General features: G+C 56.8%; 1 protein-coding gene across 2 annotated transcripts in view; it reads right to left on the bottom strand.

Annotated features, from left to right (window-relative positions):
- Window positions 1-22,625, bottom strand: part of Crocc2 (ciliary rootlet coiled-coil, rootletin family member 2) — a 48,672-nt gene that overhangs the window by 5,630 nt on the left and 20,417 nt on the right. For both annotated transcript variants that reach the window (XM_023722200.1, XM_023722201.1), the window contains exons 16-28: window positions 20,227-20,420; window positions 17,961-18,088; window positions 17,481-17,650; window positions 16,798-16,974; window positions 13,007-13,120; window positions 11,089-11,232; window positions 7,729-7,946; window positions 7,184-7,343; window positions 6,719-6,886; window positions 5,867-6,224; window positions 5,513-5,697; window positions 4,747-4,867; window positions 4,200-4,333 (exon numbers count right to left, since the gene is read on the bottom strand). In XM_023722200.1, coding sequence (XP_023577968.1) covers window positions 4,200-4,333; window positions 4,747-4,867; window positions 5,513-5,697; window positions 5,867-6,224; window positions 6,719-6,886; window positions 7,184-7,343; window positions 7,729-7,946; window positions 11,089-11,232; window positions 13,007-13,120; window positions 16,798-16,974; window positions 17,481-17,650; window positions 17,961-18,088; window positions 20,227-20,420 — 2,271 coding nt within the window. The remainder of the gene's footprint in view (window positions 1-4,199; window positions 4,334-4,746; window positions 4,868-5,512; window positions 5,698-5,866; window positions 6,225-6,718; window positions 6,887-7,183; window positions 7,344-7,728; window positions 7,947-11,088; window positions 11,233-13,006; window positions 13,121-16,797; window positions 16,975-17,480; window positions 17,651-17,960; window positions 18,089-20,226; window positions 20,421-22,625) is intronic.

Genomic DNA, 22,625 nt, shown 5'->3' with positions numbered 1-22,625 from the left:
GCCTGCTTGTCACCACTGAGGAGGGCTGGGGTGACAGGGCCTCCAGTACTGGGTGGGATGAGGGTTCTGGGCGGGCTCCCAAAGCACTCTGTAAAACACCTGCCACATTATTACCTGCAGCAAGCAAAAGGGGGCCCAAGATTTCCATGTTTCATCTTCCGTACAAGTTTGAAAATGATGGTTTTCTATTGCTATACATTTTCCAGTAGAGAAGCAGATGTTTCCTTCCAATATGGCTTAAATATTTCATGGTAGTTTTAAGAGGCCCCAAACCAATTACATGAAGCATCATGCTCTTCCGTAATGGCTAGAATTTATGGAATTCAAATTAGCCGTCGTAACCGAGCGGTTCGCCCTGCGTGTGCCCTGGCTTCCCTGGGAGGCGGATGCTTTGTGTGTCCCTTTGACTCTGAGTCCTGACCCTGAGCAAGAGTCAGGAGGGCAAAGCTAGGGCTTCAGCAGCACAGGAAAGAGGGCGCACTCCTATTCCCCACACTGAGCCCAGTGCCTTGAGCTCCCGGGGCTCCCACTGGGAGGAGCCAGGCTTGGTTTTCCTGTCAGCACTAGGGCCACGGTGCAGTCTCTGAGGGCTCTTGTGGGAACTGAAAGATGGAGGGCAGTGGGGAGAGCTGGCAACCCCAAGGTGTCCCAGCGGGCCACGGGAATGGCGAAGTCTGGTGGAAGCCCAGCCGCCCTCAAGCGCAGCGGGGGATAGAGGTCTCTTCCCATGTCCCTAGCTGCTCAAGGAAGGACAGTGCAGGCCACCGGTGGCCTGAACCTGGTTCCTAGGCCTCGGGAGTCCAGGCCCTCAGGGTGACCCACTGGTGACACAGACCAGTCTCATCGTCCCCTGGCACATACCTCCTGAGCTCAGCATGGTGAAGGCCCGGGCCTGCCTGGACTGCACAGGACAGAATGGGCTCCAGGAGGCTCTAGATGCAGGGTGAAGCCTCAGTGGAGTGAGGAGTGGAGCTCGGGGTCTGGGGCCACTCTGTGGTGGACAGGCCACTGCTGGACCCTGCTGTCCACGCCTCTGTCCATTCTGTGCTGCAGCCAGCTCCACTGTTCCTTCCTAAGTTTTCCTGCCAGATTTCTAACATCTATTCTTCCCTGTATACTGCAGTCAGACTGACCAGCTTCCTTTGAAATACATCATAGACAAGCAGACAAAACCAAACCAGAACAGCAGGCAGCAGGCAGCCAACAGAGGCCCAGTCCGGAGACAAGAGCCACCAGAGGGCCACCCAGGAGGAAGTGGTCCCCAGGCCTGGGAGGAGCAGCAAGGCAGCACAGTATTCGCCTTGGTTACCCTTGGATTAAGGAAGAGGTGAGGACAGAAGCTCCCAGAAAACTGGTCAGAAGGGGAAGACACACCAGAAACTATGGTAGGCACACTGAACCACAGTAAGGGAAAATTTGGTGACATTAAACATTCTTAGAACTGAAAGAGAAAGCCCAAGTATGAACAAATATCTAGTTCCATTAAGAAATTGGAAAAAAAGAGCATAAAAAGAGAAAGTTATAGAGATAGAAGCTGAATGAATAAACTAGACAAAAGAGAAGGGACACGAAACAGCACGCGGGAGTAGGGGGCACAAGACACTGCCAGGTTGAGGGCAGACTCGCGGACGGGGATGGGTGACAGGAATGACCGACCTCCTGTCCACAGGGTGAAGCAGGGTGTGGACACCCGTGTCAATATACTCAGTGACCCAGGGTGGCAACTTACACCCCAAAGACGAGACTTGACCTAGAAGACGGGCAGAGCAGAAAACGAGAGGGAGTCGAAGTGTGTTGTTTAGGGTGACAGGAGCTCTGGGGAGTTTACGGTGCAGTTCAGTTCATCTTGAGAGTCCTGGGACGTCCCCTGCTATCCTGGGACTATCCAGGTGACAGGCAGAGAAGCAGGCTCACAGACTCATCTCACAACATGAAATATTCTTAGCACTCAGGAGTCTGAAAACCACAGTGCAGGAAGGATTATAGGAGACAAACATTTTCAACAAAACAGGAGGAATCAGCCCCAACCAAGGCCCCAGGAGAGGCCCTGGGTGTAAGTGAACCTGAGCCTCGAAACGCACCACCACTTTGCTGCTGGAACCTGGATGCCAGGTTGGCAGCTGGATGGAGCCTGAGTGGCTGGACATGGCACATGGGATGTGGGGCACGGAGGGGCTGGCAGGAGTCCAGGACACAGGGCCCCTCTGAGCTTCGGAGGCCGTGACCGGGAGCCAGTCCATGGTCACATGGGTGGCCTCCTGGGGATGCAGAGGGCATGCGGGGCAAATCTGGGTGGGCGCCAGGCCTGCCTTGTGCAGAGCCTGCCAGCTGTGTGCGCCCAGCTGCCCTGGGCGCGTGTCCCTGTGTGCTGGCTGTGCACTGTTGCTCTGCTGGGTCCTGGGTTGCCCTGGCAACAGGGAGGGACTAGCCCTAAACAAGAGTTGCACTGTTCGAACAGCACAGCCTACCATTTAATTAGAAAAATATGTTTTTAATTAACTTTCTCTTGACAAGCACGCTGGCTGATGGGAGATGGGGGAAGCAAGCAGACCACGAAAGTGAAAGAAGTTGTGGGTGGGGGCCAAGCTTGCTCTGGATCACCCCTGGGTGTGGGGGGCAATAGAGGGGCCTGGGGGGGGCATGGGGACCTGGGGGGCCAGGCTTGCCCTGCCAGCAGCCAGCCTGGCTGCAGTGTGGCCACATCCCCAGCCCTAGCTGGCTGCAAGCACTGGGGCTTGCACTATGGCCTGGGCTTGCTGTCAGACGTGGGGCCTCAGGAAGACGCCCACACAGCTGTATCTGAACCCCAGGCATCCACCACAGGGGCCAGTAGGTTGCCAAGCCTGGGAGACCTGCCTCGGAGCTGCACATCAGGCACTCTGAGGGTCCTGGGAGCAGCTGGAGCCAAGTGGCTTCTAAGAGGGCACATGTACTCACCAGAATTCCAAAACGAAGCACAGAGCGCAGGATGCTGAGCACACGTCATGGAATGCACAAGTGATTTCTACCCAGAGCAAAGATCTCTAGAGCACCCCCAGGCTCACTATGGCAGCATGTACTCTAGAGTGCTCCCTGCACCTGCGGGAGGTACCCAGGGCACCCCAGTACCCCTGGGAGCTGTGTTGGGAGGGTGGGCAGCTTTACTCCTCAGGGCTGATGGGTCCCTGGGGCTGAGAACCAGAAGCCCCCAGACACTGGTTGCAGGACAAAGGCCCCTGTTCATCCTTCCTTGGGGCAGGGTTGTCTCCTCCCACCCCACCTGTGGCCAGGGTCAGAACACCCTGCTTTAGAGACCAGCTAGGGAGAAGTGCCACAGATGTGGCCATCAGAGGAGGCAGATCTGAGTCTCTGATGAACAGATTGTTAACAGAAATGGGAACTGATGTTCTCAGGGTCAGAGTGGACAGTATGAGAAAAGCACTTGGGTACCAACCAGGATGTGGAAAAAGATTAGAGGCAGCTGATAGTGAGAGCCGCTGAGTGTGACCAAGTCCTCTCCAAGATGATCGGGAGATGTGGGAGGAGAAGTAGAAGACAGGCCCAGGGCACAGGCTGGGGCCCAGACCAGAAGGCTGGGAATTCCAGGGCCAAGGGCACTGAGAGGGGAGGAGAAGGCTGTTCTGCAGTGGAGAGGGGATCCGCAGAGGAACCAGCGCCGAACCAACACTTGGATGGCGCTTCTGAGTTCCAGACAAGTGGGGCTGTGGCTTCCACTTTGCAAAGGACACTGACAGAAAAAGAACCCACAAAACTCCTCTTCTCTGCTCTTGCCTCTGCTCCCCTCCCCTTCCCTTCTCCCTCCATCTTTCCTTCCATTTTTTTCTCCCTCTCTTCCTTCTTTCCTTCCTTTCTTTCTTCCTTTTTTCCTTCTCTCTCCCTCTGTGTATTTCTTTTCTTTCTTTCTTTCTTTCTTTCTTTCTTTCTTTCTTTCTTTCTTTCTTTCTTTCTTTCTTTCTTTCTTTCTTTCTTTCTTTCTTTCTTTCTTTTTTTCTTTCTTCTCTCACTTGACTGTGACTTGGGGGCCAAGACAAGTTTTTCCAACCTGTGCAGTTGGGGCTCGGGTCACTACACAGCCAGCCAGCAGGGATGGCCTCCTGCCCCAACAGCCTCCATCCTGCACATGTGCCAGCCAGGAAGCCCCTTGCCCACGGAGTCTTACCCCATCTGTTTCCCCCACCTATGCCCCTCCAGGTTCCTACCTGCAGCCACCGCCTGTCCTGGGCTGTCGCCCGTGTGCTGGCCAGGTGCTCCATGTCTAGTCTCAGCAGTGCCTCCTTCTGCAGGACATGTGCTGACTGGGCACTGTCCAGTGCACTTTCTGCCCGGTGCTGGCCTGGGAGGAGGGCAGAGCAGGAGTCACAGGCAGTGGCTGAGTCTCCACAGCCCTAGAGTTGCAGTTGGCAAGGCCCTGCCATCTGCCTCCAGCCTCCTGCCCTCTCTCAGCCATCCTTCCTTCTCCTGAGTCTTGACTGATGCCAACCCTTTCAGTGAGGAACAGCAGGCAGGGCTCTCTCTGGGGAGGTGGCAAAGGTGGGGTCCCAAATGGGGGCAACCATGGCAGGCTGGTGCCAAGGGGTGGGCATGGTTGGGGTAAAGGCTGACACTGGGCAGTGCTAGGAGTGGGGGTGCCTAGCAGCCCTGAAATGGGTCAGGGTGCTGTTCCCACCCACCCCAGAGTCATTCCCAGACCCCACACTTGTGGGAGGCAGGAGCAGGGCTGGTGCTCCTCACGGGATGAGGAGTCACCTTCCTCAGTCTCTGCCAGCACCTTCTGCAGCTGCCACACATGGCCCTGGGCCTGGGCACGCTCAAGTTCTGCCACACTCAGCTGGGCACTGAGGCTGGCCACCTGGCCACAGCAGTCATCCTGGTGGAAGGATTTGGGTCAGGGTTGAGGGGCCAAGGTAGCTCTGGGGCTGCGAGGAGCTGACCATGGCAGTGGCTGAACCAACTCCCGGGCCTGCACAGGCTGGGGGCAGCGGGGCACAGCCAGCAGGTTGGGGTAGGAGGAGGCCCCAGCCAACACCATGAGTTGATGGCTGGGGGGTACAGGGGAGCAGCAAGCAGAGCCCAGGACTGCCCTTTTGCCCAAGCCCACTGTTGCTGTGCCCATGGGAGGGCACACCTGGAGCCCAAGGGAACAGCTGCTCGGACTGTGTCCCTGGTGCAGCCTCTGTGAGTGACCTGGTCGTGTCCCAGCCTCAGGGAAGAGCTGGTGTCCTGGTTTTGGGTGATGGCATGGGACACAGAGTCCAGGCATGGCTGGCTGCCTGGGCCAGGATAGCTGACTGCTGTGTGGGGCATTCAGTTGGAGGGATGGTGGGGGTTGCTGGCATTTGTCACTGTGGACAGAGGCAATTTGGATACTGTCTCACAGGGCCCACCAGAGTTTCAGCAGGCTTGGGGATGGACAGACAGAGGGACCCAGGTCTGAGTGAGGGTTGCTCTCTCCCCATGCCCCACACCCAGGGTATGAGCCAACTTGGGTGGGGAGAATCCCAGCTGGCCTCACCCGCTCCTGCTGGGTGTCCCGCAGCTTCTGCACGAAGTCCCCCAGGGCGCCCTGCACAGCAGCCACATCCATGACCCCCGGGTCATGGTCTCCAGGCACACATGATGGCCCCTGCAGGGGCAAGTGTGGCCCAGCAGGGAGGCTGGCTCCCTGCTGCTCTGGGCTGACCTGAGAGCTGTTGAAGCCTAAGGGAAGTGACAGCAGAGGGCATGTGGGCACAGACGCAGTGACAGGCACAAGGGTTCCTGCTTGCTCCATGTGCTGAAGGCTCTGAAGGCTCTGGGGAGGGGCCACCTTCCCTGTGCATGTGAGGCCTGGGTCGTGATGGGAGCCCTGGCCAGAGACACAGCTGACCTCTCTCTGGGAAGCCAGGTGGCTGTGGAGAAACTGCTGGGCTCTGACCCTGGAGCCCCAGGCCACGGCGCAGCATGGAACATAGCTGGCTCAGCTGGGCCTCTGCATGCCTCTTGGCGACCTTGGTCCTGGCCAGCTCCCGCTCTAGGCTGTACAAGTGGCTGCAGGCACTGTCCAGGCGGCCCTGGAGGCTGTCAGCCTGGCCACTGGTCTGCTGCAGCTTCCTTGTGACACTGCGGAGCTTGGCCCACAGAGTGTGCCTGGCCTCTTGGCTCTCAGACAGCAGTCCCTCTAGCTGCTCTGCCTGGGCCTTGCCTGTGGCTTCAGCCTCTGCCAGCTTCCGCTGTAGTCCCAGGACCTATGAGAAGGACACAGGATCTGGACATCTGGTGAGATGGAAAAGCCCAGAGCCCAGGCCCCTCTGCCCTTGGAAAATCCACCCCCACCCCATAGTTTACAGCTGGAAGAACCTCCACATCTGCCTCCCAGCACAGATGCAGCAGGGTCCTCAAGCCTCAGGAGCCGGGCAGCACTGAGGACCATGGTGGGAGTGGTGGGCATGTGCCTTAGGGCTCTGTACGTGTGGCTCAGGGTTGGTGAGGGCACCTCCACCCATGTTGGATGGAGAACTGCTTAAAGCAGGACTTGCCCTTTTCTACAACAGGGCTTAGAGCTGTTGCAGGTCCGAGCCTGCCACATATGGTCACTGTGTCATGCAGGTGTGGACAGACCCACAGGTATCCGTGAGATTGAAAGTGAAAGCCCTAGGCTCTCTGCAGGTATCAACCACCTGCCTCCTGGAGGAGCTGAGGACCCCTACCTCCTTCTGAGGTAGCCAGTCAGTGCCCCTACCTCTTTTTGGGCACTCTGGTGGGCAGCCTCAGTCTCTGCCACCTGCCTCTGCAGCTGCAGCACCTCCTGTTGGCTCTGCTGCCACCGCTGGGTCTCCCATGAGCACTGGGTCTGCAGTGTACGCACCTCCCTGCTCTGCCTTTGGCTCTCAGCCTCTAGTGTCCTCACCTGGAGTGTGGGGCTATGGCAGGAGCTGCCGACCTGGGTCCTCCTTGCTCCTCGCTCACACTTATGACCCGGGCTGGGTTGGGCCTGGGCTGGGATCCTGGGATCAACCTTACCCTCTCTGCCCACACATCTGGTGTCCCTCTCTGGGGCAGGAGGGCTGGGTGGGGCACAGACCTAGGCCTGAGGTGCTGTGTCACTTGAGCTCATGGGCGCAGCCATGCTAAGGGCAGAACACCCCACCACCACCCCAGCATGCCTCATGGGTCACTGTTGGCCTGGGGACCCTCCCAGCCTCACCTGGCTTCGGTGCTCCTGCAGGTCCCGATGGACCTCCCCCTGTGCCTGTGCCCATGCCTGAAGCCTGGCCCGGAGCTCGCTGGCCTCCTTCTGGGCTGCCACCCGTACCTTGTCCAGTGCCTGCAGCTTCCGCTCCTGCTCCTCCTTGGCCCGCTTTAAACTGAGCAGGTGCCACAGGCTGCAGGGCTCCAGGCCACACTTGCCCAAGACATTCACAGCTGCTGGGCAGGTTGGGCCTTCCCAGTGGAACCAGGAGGGGCTGGACCTGGTTCCCAGCATCCGCCCACAAGGCCTTCCTGGAGCCCTGGCCAGGCCCCAGCTCCCAGCCTGTCCCTGCCTCCTGTGGGCCCCTTTTGGCCATCAGGCTGCTGACAAGAGCTCCTTGGGGCAGGAATGATCTGCTGAGACCCCAGCACCCTGGACAGGATGGCATACATGGGCACATTTACCCACGTCTGTCCATGCCAGCTTCCCAAAGCTCTCGCATCCAGTGCCTCCATCACCTGGCCTGAGGCCTCTGAGACCCCCCTGCCATGCTGCTATACCTGGCCTTGTCCTTCTCAGCCCTGTGGAGAGCAGCCCGTAGCTTGCTGTTGGAGTATTGTAGCATGTCCTTCTCGTGGGCCTCTGCGCCCAGTGCCTGGCGGGCTTCCAGGGCCTCCCTGCGCAGCCCCTCGCAGCTCTCCTCACTGCCCTGCAGCTCCTGATACAGCCCAGCAAGCACCTCCTGGGCCCCACTCAGCTGGGCCTGCAGCCTCTTGGCCTGGGGGTGGGGAGTGGCGGTGAGTGGGGGCTGGGGCAGCCTGGGCAGGGTGTGCGGGTAGTCCTGGGTGGCATGTAGTTGACATTCTGGCCTCAAGGGCACTTATGTCCCATCCTGGAGGAGAGAGCTGTCCACCAACTTCATTGTACCAGAGCCCTGGCTGTCCCTGCTGCCATGGAGGCCATGCAACAGCTCAGGAAGCTGTGACAGAGGGCTGGCGCCAGAGCTGGCAGACACCCTTCATCCCCAACCTAGCCTTGCCCCTGTCTCCTGGGGCTCTGGAACATGGCCACTGGTTAGTAGGGCTGGGGAGGGGGGCACACATCGGCCCTCTCCACCTGCGTCCAGCTGCCACTGCCCGATGACTCTCCTGCGTGCTGCCCTGGCACTTGTGTCTCCCCTGTAGCTACCACCTGTCTCTGCAGGTTATTCACTGGCTCTGCACACTGTGGGCTGACTGCCCCTGGCCTCTTTCTTCCCATCTCCATCATATTTACTTTTGTTTGTTTTTGAGACAGTGTCTCACTATCTAGCCCAGGTTGGACTTGAACTCCCAGTGGTTCTCTTGCCTCAGCCTGGGACTCCAGGCATAGGCCACAATACCTGGCTCTTGTTCTCATTTATGGGATGTAGTTAGGCACCTTTATACACTGGGTCCCCTAGTGCAGGCCACCTTGGCACAAGGACACTGCCCCTGTCCCAGGAGGCCTCCCTGAGGCCTGCAAAACAAAGACATTGCAGAGCAGGGCAGGAGGCCCACAGTGGGCAGGTGTGCCCAGGAGCCCACACAGCCAGCAGGCCCACCCCTCTCAGCCCTGAGCTACTCTGCTCCCTTGAAGACTGCCCCAAAGAGGGCAGGAATCACAGCAAGTCATTGTCCCCTGCCAGTCCCGGCCCTGGCTGAACCCGCTCTTGGTCCTTGTCCTGGGACAGCAGGGATTTCAGGCATTGGGTTCCACAGGGCCCATGTGGAGGGTCCAGGGAGGCCAGCTTGGTGGGCTCAGGTAGGAGCAGGGCAGCACCGTCCTGGCTCCTGGCTCTCATGTCCCCCAGGAGGTGCAGGAGCCCACAGGGCATGAGGGCCGACGTCAGGCTGCTGTTTGCCAAAAGCAGACCCCTCTTTGCTGGCTGTTTGCATGGGATGCTGTCCAGGCCCCTGGCTGGCCTGGCTCTGAATTGGCTGCTGTTATTGTTGTTCTGTTTTTGGGAAGGGCCCAGGCCTTCCCTGCTGCCCCTGCCCCCCACATGTGGGAGCCACAACCGTGCGGAGCATTTTCCACGAGCTCAGCAGAAATCCTCCCAGAAGGTCAAGGACCAGTGCAAGGGCCAATCCATCAAGGAGGCAGCTCTCTCCATGTCCCAGGGCGGGGGATGAAAGCAAGCAAAGCAGTCGGGAGCCCCCAGCCTGGACGGCTCCACCCCTGCCTCAGGAGAACGTGCTTCCCCTTACAGGAATTTTACAGCCAGATCGCTTAATGTGATTATAATAATTATTTCTTTACTAGAAATTGTATAAACAGCCTCTTTTGAAATCTCCTGCAGGGAGGCAGCTCCAGTGCTCCATGGGGGGAGGGCAGCAAAGGAGGCAGGGTGGGCTGCTGGGCCAGCCTGTGTGCACATGAGCAAGAACAAGCATGTGCATATGTGTCGTATGTGCTCTCTCACGCACGACGGGCATGCTTATGTGTGCACGGGCATATCTGCTGTTTATCTTTATGCATGTATGTTTCATGGTCCCATCCATGTCTGTACATGTGAATTCACGGTGTGCATGTGAGGTGGCCAGTGTGCAACTATGACTGTGCGTGTGCATGTGCACTGGGGGCCATGAGCATGCACACGTGTGAATGGGCCCATGACGGGTTTGTGTGGACATGCATGCACATGCATGTGCCCTTCAGGCAGGGCTGCAAGAGCCTGGAAGCTCCTCCAGTCTAAAGATTATTGAAAAAATGTTGAGGTCTCCAAGGCAGTATGGGACCAGCCCTGGCACCTCTGCAGTGCTCTTTTGCCTGCTTCTCTTTGCACTTTGTGTCTAGAGTCCCTCTCCTCTTCAGCCTCCTGTCACCCCACCCTTTCTGGGGGCCCCACTGTCCATCTGGGGCCACCTCTGTGGAGCTCTGGCCCTGTCGTGAGACCCATGCCTCTGCCCCCGCTGCTGCCCCCCAGTTTTGAAATCTCACTTTCTCCCCCATGTGGCCACAGCAGGCCTGCCTTTGAAATCTGCTGGAAGGAGCCCTTTCTCTCTGGGGCCAAGGTAAACAGCCGTCATGTTAAATCACGCTTGCTTCCTTTCCTACTCTGTGAGGCCATGGGCTGTGCCTGGGGGCTGCACCCCATTCAGCCTGTGCATCAGGCCTTGGCACACAGCCCACTTTATCCCCGTGGGGCCCAGCGACCCCTCCTGCAGCCCCAATCCTTGTACCCTCCTGCCCCAGCCTCCCACAGGTGCTTCTGTCCTGCTGAGCCTCTCAGAAACACCTTCTGCCCACAGCATGCACAGGGACAGCTGGCCTCGCGGGCCCCACCACCCTGCCCATGACTCTTCCCATCATGGCCACAGGGTTCCCAGGCCTTGGGTCAGCACCAGGGTTCCGCCAGGCCTGTGACTGCCCCAAAACTCCATTCATTCCATCTTTCTTCCATCCGCTCTGGCCAGGTCCCCAGCCTCACCCTGCTCGGCATCCTACCCAGCACTGATGACACTTGTGGGGTACACCAAGTCTCCCTATCCAAGGGTGAGGCTTCTCTTGCAGGCCTGGGAGAAGCCGCAGGCACTGCTGGCTGTGAGTGTCTCCCGTTCCTGGTGCCTTGACTGTGTGGGGAAAGGTCAGCCAGCGAGCCCTCTCTGAGCTGGCCCCTGGGCAGCTGGGCCCTGGTGTCCCACCAACAGCCCAAGTGCCCTCTGTGCTGACACCCACAGCCCACACAGCCCACTTCCCCTTGAATGTACCCTTAAGGCCTGGAAATGAGACCTCTCTATCCCTCTGCTGCCCACGGCTGGAGCCAGGTGGCAGTGGGCCAGCTCTGGTGCTACTTGGGGATGTGGCCACAACCTACCTCCTCCTCACCTGGCCCTGTCCCCCCCAGCATCCTCTCCTCAGCTCCGTGCCCTAGCACCCCAGCCCTGCCCCACCCCTACCTCTCTCTGCAGGTTGCTCCTCTGGGCCTCCGTTTCCTGGAGGCTCTCTCTCAGAGCTGTGGCTTCTCGCTGATGGGCAGAGATGGCACCTTCAAACTGGGCCTGCAGGGTCCTCAGCTCCTCAGTCAGGGTGCTGATGGTGGCCTGGGTTAAGAGGGGCCCATCGGTCCATTACCATGGGGTGGGGGCTCCTTGAGAAGGGGTGGGGGTTCCTGTTCTCCAGGTCCCAGCTCAGAACATCTCCTGTGGGCTCCTAAGCTGTGGGACCAAATGCTAGCCCTTTTCTTCTCTGAGCCCCTTAGGCGCATGAATGGCTCTGCCCCCAATGACCCTAGCACTCTGATGGGTACATGGTGCGCCAAGGAGGCCCTAGGTCCCACAGCATCCCTATGGTCAGCATGGGAGTAGGTGCACCCCTTCTAGCCAAAGTACCTCTAGTCCCTGACCAAGGGCCTAGCCTACCAGCGTGGGGTGAGGTAAGCAGGGCCACTGGGCAGATGAGGCCACTTGGTCCTCTATGTCCTGAGCTGTCACATAGGCAGGTAAGATCAGAGGACATGTGGGTCCCTATGGCTATGACTGTTCTGATGTCTTGTTTGCACCCTTCCCTGCATGGGGTGTGGCCTTCGGGGACTCAGTGGGGCCCACATCTGCTTCTGCCACACCCAGGCCCTGCTGTCCTTGCCAGGAGGCACAGGCCTCGGGCGCTGGAGAGCTGGGCTCCTTTGCCTGATGGGCCTCCTTCGGCCCACAGAAGGGCTGTCCATGGACACAGCCAAGATGAGGCCCAGCCTCCTGCCAGCACCCCACACTTGGCCCCCAGCCGGACCTGGCTCTTGCCCTTGAGGGCCATGGTGTCTATGGGTCTGGGCGAGCACAGGGGGGTCTAGAGGGGCCCAGGTCTCCTCTAGAGCTGCACAGTGTTCCTGGGGGAATGGGGGACCCCATACTACCCCTCTGTGCCCTGGTTGTTACGGGGCTTCCCAGCCCCTCCTCTTCAGTGACTGACATGTGTCATTGTGGACGGCAGTTTGTGGTTTTGTCTGCATGGTCTAGCAGGACTAGCTCACAACACAACACAGGCCAGGAGGCCCCCTGCACTGTTGGTGGCTGGCTTCCTCGCCACTTTCTGGGGTTCCCTGGCCCATTTCCCACCTTCCCCTCTCAGGGGTTCTAATTTCCACTTTTTGAGCCGAGGTGGCAAAAGAAGCCTAACGAGGTCCCCAGGGAGTTCATGGTCAGGCAGCCTGGCCCCAGTCCAGGGCGCCCGGGAAGCCACGCTGGCTCCGTGGAGGAGTCCCTCTTGGGGCCCTGGGAAGCCTTCTTGGTTCCCGGCCTGTGTGGGGTGGGGACAGAGCCAGCCCTGGCCAGGGCTTGTGTCCCCAGCGAGAAGTTGTGCAAACCCAAGCAGGCCACAGGGGGCTGAGGTTGGGAGCCATCACAACCCAGGGGCAGGCGGAGCCTGGTCATTGGCTAGCAAGTCACTGGGAGGGACCAGACACCCCGAGCTCTGCACCCTCTTCCAGGCAGCACCTCTCTCACTGCCCAGCACTCTGGACTCCCACGCGGTCCCTCCCCATGTTGGGGTGACTAAGTGGTTTTCTCCAAGGAAAGCAGTGCAGCTGCCCACCTGGCTGAGGGTTTGCCATGGGATCAGCGTTTTCTTGCTGGACAGGGACCCCAGATGGTGAGCCCCAGGGCCTCAGATATAAGTGCAGAGGCAGCGAGGCCGGGGCTCGTGCCTGGGTGAGCAGGCCCGCGGTTCTGGGCCCACGTTTCTTCCTCTCCGGTTCCAACAGCTCCCAGGGCAGGGCCTAGAGTGTGGCCTCAGCCTGCTCTGGACTCTCCTGCCCTCAGGATGGTGCCCTCTCCCAGGAGACCGGGGGGAGCCACAGCTGGGCAAGGCAGGGCGGCTCACCTCTGCGCGGGCCTGCTGGCCCTGGGCCCCCCGCTGCGCCTGCTCCAGCTCCTGTGTGGCCTTGGAAAGCTCTGCCTGCAGCTGGCTCCTCTCTGTGTCCTTCACACACAGGGCCTGCACACCACAGGGCTGATCAGGGTGCTGGGGGTTGGGGCCCAAGCGCTTGCCTGTCCCATGTCCTACGCCCTGGAGGCTGCTCGGCACCCTGCTGCTCAGAGTCCTGTCCTTTCTGTCCAGGCCCAGGCTCAGGACCCCCAGTCCCTCCAGACATAGCTCCCCACAGTGCACAGGAAGGGAACACCAGCAACCTCAGGACCTCAAAACACCATCTCCCTGGGGGAGAAGGGGAAACTATCAAGCCAGACAGGGGCCCTCACCCCCAGTTCCCAGGCACAGCACTGCCCTTGCAGGGGTTCCGGGGGTGGACAGATTTGGAGCCAGCAATGCCCACTGCAGCCCCTCTGCAGGCTGGGCTGGGCTCCAACCCATCCTTGGTGCTCATGACCCTGCTTGTAACAGCCGTGGACACGGCTTTATGACTTGAGCAGCTGTGGACGCAGCTATGATGCGTAACAGCGAGGACACAGCCCAGCTGCGTGCCATGGGAGGACCACAGAAGCAGATGTGTGCAGCCTTCTCTGTGGGAGCACGTGGGGGAGAACTGCAAAGCTTGGCACAGCGGCGAAGCCCTTGGGGCCGCGATCGTGTGCGCTGCTTGAGTGCTGTGCCTTCAGGGGAAAGTGTACTTCAGGTCTGCGTTTAACTGTTTCCCAGGCTGTGTGGGAAGCATATAGCCTCCCTCGTTGCCGGACACTGTCCGCATCATGGCTGGGAACAGTAGGCATGGCAGTGTGCCAAGCTGCTCCAGGGGTCTCCCAGCGCAGGTGTGTGAGATGCGCCTCTCACCTACAGCATTTTCAGTTTCCAATGGGCTTCTCAGGCTGTAGTCCTTCCCTAAGGACAGCATGGTCGGTGTGTTTCTACTGCAAGAAGTCTTCCCAAGATGCTGCATCATAGATTTGTCTGGTCTCTGTGCTGGCAGAAGTTCCCGGCTCTGGAGCTTCCCGAGCGAGGAGAGCCTGTCATCACTGGTGGCCCGGGCCCATACAAGGTTCAGGTCAGTGGGGTGACTTCGGGTGGAGACTGCACTGGAAATACTGGCTGCAGGATCAGGCGTACCAGCCACATGGCTTCTCGGTGTGCTGACCATGCTGTGGGGTGGCCCCAGTCAAGACCTGGGTCCCCAGAGTGCACAGGAGCCCTGGCTGTGGGCACAGTGATGTCCTGGGAAGGCGATGTGAATGCCAGAGAGCTCACCTCACCTGTCTCTTCTTTGGCCCAGTCCTGATGTGTTGCCTATGTTGATAGTGGAGCTGAGGGATCACAGAAGCCTCATGCTTGTCATCAGTGGCCTGGAGACCCTGAACTTTTGGTTGGCACCTTAGTTGAGTCGTCATGTTGGGAGTTCTGCCCTTGGCCTACACATCTGCATGAACTCTGGGGGGCATCATAGCACCAACAGCAGTGATGGTTCCCGGGGAGGGGACTGTGGGGCTCTCTGCACTAGAGAGGGAGGTTTGAAAGCTACTGTGCTTGTCTTAGCCTCGCTCGGCCTCCCCTTGTTCTGTTGTCAGCCCCTGCTCCTGGCTCTGCCCAAATCTGTTCATCAGCCTGTGAGGGGGTTTCAAGACCAGCACTGTGCCTCCCCCTCTGGGGCCCTCATGGTGGGCATGGCAGCAAATATTGCTTAACATCCCCTGCAAAACTCCACCAAAGACAGAAGTGTGGGCTCACAGGAAGGGCATCCCCAGTCGCACTTGGGCCTGCAGCCATGGAAGTCAGGGCAATGCTCTCAGAGCTGCTTGTCCTCAAGCGTCTCCTGAGGACGGCCTGAGGCTGACGCACAGCTCCCTGCTGGGGAGGCTGCAGGCTTCGCCTGCTGCTCCTCTCCCCTCTGCTATTTCTCACACTGATGCCTGACACTGGAGAGCAGGAAGAACCAGCAAGGCCCAAGAATGTCTACCTACTGCACTATGACAGTGTCCAAGAACTGGCTGTCTGTGTCACCAGGCTATTATGCATTGACGTCACACTGCATCCCCAGGGAGGCCACCAGAGTAGAGCTTCTGTCCACTGTGCAGCCACCTCTGCTCTCTGGGCCCCCTTCTCCTCACTGAGTGGCTCTGGGTGCTCTGAGTGTGGACAGAAGGTAGTTTGTGTGGTCTCAGCTGTGATAGGTGTTCAGCTTGACCCTGAGTGAGGCCCACTTTCCTAGCTGTGCTGCTCCCCAGGGCTCTTCCAGGGGTCTCCAGATCAGACGTCTCTGGCTCAGCGGGCACTGGCAAGACCTTACCCCTTCCTGTCCTTCAGGTCCAGCTTCTATCTCTCTTGGTACAGAAGCCAGGGCTCCCCCAACTGTGCCTGATGCGCGGGGGCTGTGGAGACAGTCCACTGTCCCCACATGTTCCCCAAAGGCCCCAGCCTCCTTCCTCCACCCCAGGTCGTGGAACATAGGCAGGTCTAAACCAAGTCTCAGTGCCTGGCAGGTGCCTGGTGCAGCCTCGGCAAAGGTGGTGCATGCAGACCTTGGTCTTCTCACCAGTGAAATGGGGTTTCCATAAGTGTGTGCCTCAGAGTTCTATGAGGACTAAAGTAGAAACAGTTTGAGAGTAACCCTCAGCTACTGCAGCCCCCACAGCTTCTCCTCACAATTTTGTAATTTCTGTTGATATGTCACACTGTGCAAGGACTCATGACTGTGCTTAGTTGTCTGCTTATTCACTCAATATGAGCTCTTTAGGTGGCATTGCCAAGGAGACCTGGACTGGGGCGGCCTTCCAGGCTGTGTAGGAGACTCAACCTGTAGGACGGAAGGATGGCCAAGAGAGAAGCTGACAGGACATCAGAGGGATGCACTGATAAATGGCTGTATAACTGGACAATCAGATAGATGCACAGATGGATGGATAGTCAGACACATGGGTGGATGGATGAGTAAGTAGGTGCATGGATAGGTGTGTGTGTGTGTGTGTGTGTGTGTGTGTGTGTGTGTGTGTATGGATATGAGAGCGGGCAGGTGGATAGATGGCTGAGTGGTGGGTGGGCCTATGGATAAATGGATGCATGGAGGGGTAGACATGTGGATGTGTAGTTGGATAGGTAAGTGGGTGTAGGCAGATGGTTGGATGGATAGTTGGACAAATGTATAGATGTTTGGATATGGATAGTTGGGTGGGTCTACATGGTAGCATGGATGTGTGCATGGATGGGAGGTTGGAAGGGCTGTTGGATGAGTGAGTGGCTGGCTAAGTAGGTATGTAGAGGTACAGATGGGTGGTCGAATGGATAAGTGGGTGGATGGACAGATGGGTAGATGGAGAGATAGTGGGCAGATGGATAGATGGATGGACAGGTGAGAAGATATGTGGATGGATGATTGGTTGGGTGAGTAGGTAGATGGATGTGTAAATGGGTAGACAGTTGGGTATATGTATGTATGTATTCTGGATAGATGGAAGGATGGATGAATCAGTAGTTAGGTAAGTGGGTGGGTGGGTGGATGGATGGATGGATGGATGGAGGGTGGATGTGTAGATGGGCAGATGAAAGGATGAGTAGGTGGATGGCTCCCTAATTACCAGAACTTCCATAGACCAAAAATGCCTCAGCAGTAACCTGGAAAGGCTACATCAGCCTGGGGAGAGGGTGTGAGGCCCCATACAGCCCTCGGGCAGGGTCCTAGAGGCCAGCATGGTGGGCATGGGCTCCCTTCCCTCCCACGCTGCTGTCACCTGCTGCATCTTGTGCTCCAGCTGGCGGAGGCACTCATCCCGCTCCTGCTTCAGGCTCTGAATTTCCTCCTCCAGAACCTCCCTCTCGGCTGTGCATTTTGCCACTAGCTCCTTCTCCTGTTCCCGCTGATGTGCAGCCATCTCCTGCTCCTCTGCCAGGCTCAGACTGAGGGTCTCCTGGCCATGACAAAGGACAGGCTGTGAGACCAGCAGGCACCTGTGGTCCTGAGTGAAAGGGGGCGTGTGGGATACTAGGGCTAGACTGTCAAGCTGACTGCCTCCCCATCTGCTTGCAGGGTCCCCAGGCAGTGACTAGGAAAGTCCTCCTTGCGTCTCAGCATTTGCCTTCATACATTTATCTCCCAGGTCTTCAATCGCTCCTAACCCTCAGCTGCATGCCAATGACAGGATGGGGGGTAAGTACAGTCAAACAGGAATTGCTGGGGTCTGGGACCAACAGGACAACACAGATGGGGACAGACCCTGTCACCAGAGTGGAGACTCCAGGCCCAACTCCAGGAAGGACAACCTACCCCTACCCCACCTGTAAGGACTCAGGAGGCCCCATGCCATCCACCTGAACTCCAAAGAATGATTGCCTGGCTCCGTCCCCAGTCTCCAGGGCCCTCCCCCAGGGAGGACACACCCTCCCAGAAGAACCAGGTGGGCCCAGGGCAGGCAACCTTCTCCCTCTGGAGCTGAGCTAGGTCCTCCTGGTGGGTCATCGCCTGGCTCTCCAAGGCCTGCTGCATGTCCCGCTCCTGCTGAGCCACCTGCCGCTGCAGCCGCCTGACGTCCCACCACAGCCTTGTTTCCTGTGCCTCCCAGTCACTTTTCAGCTGTTCCACCTCCACTGGGAAGTGATGGGCAAGTCAGGGCTGGCCACAGGGCCACCTCTCTGTGGAGAGGCTGCTGCTAAATCTACTGTGGCTGCATGTGGCAGGGGCCGGGGGAGTAGGAGTGGGTGCAGGTGGGGTGCAGGAGATTATGGCACCGGCTCTGTGGCCACCGCCCAGTGCTGAGCCTGGGTCAGCATGGTGCAGATTGGGGTGTACAAGCCCCAGGCCTGAGTTTGTGTCCTTTGGAGCCTGGGGGAAAGCAGCACCTCTGGGGGACGAGCACAGGGTAGACTCCATGGTGGGCAGAAGGGCAGGGAGGAGCACCTTGTAGGGCCTGGTGGGCCAAGTGGGTGTTCTGGGCTGCCTCGTCCAGCTGCTTCTGCTCAGCCCTCAGCTGTGCCACCAGTTGTTGGGCTTCAAAGAGGCCACTCTCCAGGGAGTCTCTCTGGGCCCTGCAGAGAACGATAGGCAGGGATGACACCCACATGCTCCTATGACACAGAGCAGCATGAGCCAGGCCGGGTGCAAGGATCAGAGAACCACAGGGCCCCTCATTCATGCAGAAGCTCCAAGAATGAGTTGAACCCTGTGCACAAATATGTTTTAGATGAATAGAGACTAAATTCAAAAACAAAACAACAAGTGTCAGATACACAGAACTATAAACACGGTTGAGAAAACAGGAAGGCATATCATGATCTCCTCCAGCAAGACACGAAGACACAGACAAAAATGAAGAGGTGACTGACTGACTGATCTGGACCCACGTAGAGGGAGAGGAGTGTTCCTCCTGCAGAAAAGATCCCATAAACCAGCTTCGAAGGCCACAAGCAGATGTGAAGCACAAACACATACACAGAGCACTGACACTCGTCACACACAGAGACCCCCTACCAATCAGTGGGAGAACGTTAGCCAACCCTACAGGAAAGAGGAAAATGACTGCTGTTTGCAAAGAAAACACAGCTGGCTACAAACGCAAGTTTGCCTGTCGAGAGGGTCAAGCCACAGTTGGTGCCAGTCCCACGTTGGATCAGCAAACTCTGAGTGCAGGGACCACCCTGATGCTGGCTGTGGGGCCTGGGGCACTCCAGGTGCTGGTTTCTTAGAAGCACACATGTGCCAACACTGACCCCCTGCTGCTCACTTGGGCTGAGCGGGGTGTGAGTCTTGTCTCAGGAGCACCATGCAGTTCCTCTGTTCTTTTGACACAGAGGGAGACCCCCCAAAAACCCTGCCGGAGAAGAACTCCACATAGGCCTGAGTGGGACACCACACACCTACTCACACAAGACCCACTTCTGAGAGGGTAGAGAAAGGGCCTGACTCCCTGGCCCTGCTTCACTGGCACCTGCCCAGCCCATGACCCACAGTGAGCAACCAAGGCTACTTCTGCTCTGCCAGGGTGGGGCATTTGCTACCAAATATGTCTAAGCCACATGAGAACACAGCAGCTGTCAAACACAGCTACAGCACCCAGAACAAAGGGACAATCCTAGCCACTGCAGGAAGGCTCCGGGGCACAGGCTCAGCCCAAGAAGACCAGCTCAGCCTCCGGTGCATCCTGGCATGCTCTGCCACTTCTGCAGGGGCAGCATATCAACCTTCCAGAAGGCTCCTTCCTTTCTGACATTTGCAGAAAGGGGTCCTCTGGATCCAGGTCAGAAGCCCTGAGATCAGTCTCATTGCCAAATGGCACCTTGTCCCCACTCTAGTCCCCACTCCTTGCCAGCTCCCACATGCTCCACATTCCCTCGCCAGGACCCTCTTCCAGCTGAGCAAGCAGGAGAGCCTGGAAACTGCCTCCATCTAGGCGCCACCTGTCTCACAGCGGCCCCTGCCACTCAGGCTGGGAGTCTGAGGGTGCCTTTGGTCTCTCTCCACTGAGGTCCTTCCAGGAGCATCTTCCCCGCTTCTGAGTCCTCAGGTGGAGGTCCAGCTGCTGCAGGTGCCTGGGAAGGGTGAGGTGACCAGTGTGTGTGTGTGTGTGTGTGTGTGTGTGTGTGTGTGTGTGTAGCGTGGCCATTTGTGCTGGCTAAAGAGGGGCCAGCATTCCATCGAGGGAGCTTGCATGGAGCAGTGCCCTGAGGCCACCGCCTCCGGGCCTGGGAGCAGGGGCTCTCTTTCCAAAGTAGACTCCTAGAGGGTGGTGATCAGAGAATCTGGCTCCCAGGATGGCTTCAGGGATGCTTGGTGGGCCAAGGTGACGATGGAGGCACTTAGGGGCCTTCTTTGGGGAAAGGTTCCTGGGTTTGGGGTAGTTGTTGGCAATTTTGCCCGCTTGCTGTGTGAGCTTAGCTAGGAATTAGTGCAGAGCAGATGCAAGAAGACACAGGATTCTGAATGCCTTGTCCACCTGGATCCAGCCTTATTTGAAGCCAGATTCATCCCACATCTTCTTCCTGCCAGGCTGACCTGGGTTTCTGCCACTTGCTCTGTGCTCAGGAAGATGACCTCAGGGTCCCTCTCATTCACAACGCACCCCTCACACACAGACAGGAGACACGCTCACCCTGCCCTACATGGTGCCTGGACCCACTGTGGGCATTCCATGACGGACATGCCCTGGTTGGCAGGCCCACAGCAGCACCTGAGATCAGCTGCCTCCTCTGCCGTGAGCTGGCCCTGCCTTTCCAGGGCCTCCAGTTTGGTCAGCAACCGGGTCCGCTCCTCAGACAAAGCATCCTTCGCCTTCAGGGCTCGCTGTAGAGCATCCACCTGGGTCTCCTGGTCCTGTAGACTCTGTGCCAGCTGCTCCTCCAGGGCCTGCTTCTTGCCTGTGAGCTAGAGGTTGAAGAAAGCGACAGTGTGGCAGAAAAGAGTGAGTGGAGGAGAGAGGGGCCTCCTGAGGGAAAAGGAGAAGGCCCACACGGGAGAAGGTGGGCCATAGGCGAAGGTGCATTGTGCCTCACAATAGAGGGGATGTCTAGTCCTCACCCTGTGGCAGAGATGCTACTGAACTGGGCATTTCCACTGCTAACCTCAGTGGCAACCTTCACTGGACCACAAGCATCCAGAGGACAGGACACATGGCACAGAAGTGGCAGTGGAAGGTAACAGAGAACTAGTTTTTCAGACTTTCTGCCAAGGACATCATGAGGACCTAGACAAAATGTACCCCCAAAATACACAGGCAGCCTTAGGAGCTACAGAGGCAGCTGGGGCCAATGACACCAAGGAGGTAACAGAAGAATGAGGCCACCACTTGGCATCCTGTCTCCTCAGACATTTGCTGACTTAGAGCTCGGGCTGAGAGGCGAGATGCCAAGGAGCTCACGGTCATCAGGTACACCCAGAGCTTCAGGCTTTATTCACAGAAAAGTCACATGAAATGGACTACCCCCCTACAGGCCGAAGCTCAGGCGAGCCAGCTCAGCTCCTGGTCAGGTTGTGACACTCCCTTCCTTCCTCCCCTGCCTATTGGAAGCAATACAAATCTTCTTGGAAAGAGCATCATTATCACTATTCTCAAGTTATTCCTATAATTTCTCATACATGATGTTGGTCATTTAATACGACTGGGAAAGCTAAAAGACAAGACCACATGACATAAAACAAAAATAAAACCCTGAAAGCCACAGGTAAAGACAAAATAGAGATACTTAGCCCCAAAGGACTTCAAAATATTAAAGTTATCAGATGGAATTTCATATAGCTGGTAAATATGTGCAAGATGATGGATGGGAAAACATAGACTTTAACAACAGAACTGAGTACTAAACATGAATAGTAAAATTTAAAAATACACTGGGCTCAGCGGATTAAAGCACCTGCCTATGGGGACTGGGGTTTGGTGCCCAGAGTGCTGTGTGGCCCTGTCGCTGGGATGTGGTGAGACAACAATTGAGACTGGGCATCGTGGTGCGCGCTTGCAATCCCAGCACTTGGGAGGCTGAAAACAGGAGGATCACTGCTAATCTGATCTGTGTAGTGAGACCCTGTAGACTCCATACTAAATACATAAAAAATAAATTAAAAAGTAAAAATGCATTAACCCAAATTAATAAATTAAAATAATAAATTAATATATAGGCTTAATGGTAGCATAAACGAGAAGAAAACACTAACAACCTGGAAGATAAAACTGAAAACTATTCAGAACTGAACCAGGAACACAAAAGAGGATAGAAAATATGAAAAGGGATAATATGCTTACAAGACAAAGGAAAAGCTTCGTCCTATGTGTAGTTTATCAGATTCAAATTCTGACAAAAACTGCAAGAAAAAAACACACAGATGTTTCTCATGAATATAAATGAAAGATTCCTAACAAAATATTATACACTTCACCTAAATAAAGTGGTTATTGACCCACGACAGATAAGGTGTCTCAAGCGCTCAATGTTGAGTTAATATTCAAAATACTGGCCAATAAAATTTATCACACTACCAAAATAAGAAAAAGGATAACAAGATCACCCTAACATAGGCAGAGAAGACCTTTATCAGAATTCAGTCCCCACTACTGATGTTCAATGGGCATGAGAGGGATGGAAAGCAATGTCCTCCATCCAATCAAGGCACCCATGAAAAGACCGAAATAACCAGACGGGCAGCAGAGCGAGGTGGGGTCACACCCCCATGATTTAGTTTAGCAGCAAGATGCCCACTTTTCATGTCAGCTCAGCTTCCTTTGAAGGTAATAGTGTACTAAGAAGAGAAAAAGGAAGGGTGCAGGAGAGAAAGGAAGTGAAGCAGTTGTGACAAAGGACCCTGAGTGTAGCTCGTCAGATTCCCAATCCAGTGAGGATACAACCAAGAAGGAAAATTATGGGGGCCTGCCCATTAGCTCACTTGTTTAAGTGCCTGCTTAAGAAAGCAGTGAGGCTCAAGTTGCACCAGCTCAAACCCAGATACTCCCTGCAAACCAGAAATGCCCTGAAGGCATGTTCAGGCGAAGAAGAAGAAGAAGAAGAAGAAGAAGAAGAAGAAGAAGAAGAAGAAGAAGAAGAAGAAGAAGAAGAAGAAGAAGAAGAAGAAGAAGAAGAA

Source organism: Octodon degus, unplaced genomic scaffold, assembly GCF_000260255.1.
Source record: "Octodon degus isolate 3935 unplaced genomic scaffold, OctDeg1.0 scaffold00089, whole genome shotgun sequence".
Taxonomy (NCBI): Eukaryota; Metazoa; Chordata; class Mammalia; order Rodentia; family Octodontidae; genus Octodon; species Octodon degus.
This window is presented reverse-complemented; position numbering and strand designations above follow the sequence as displayed.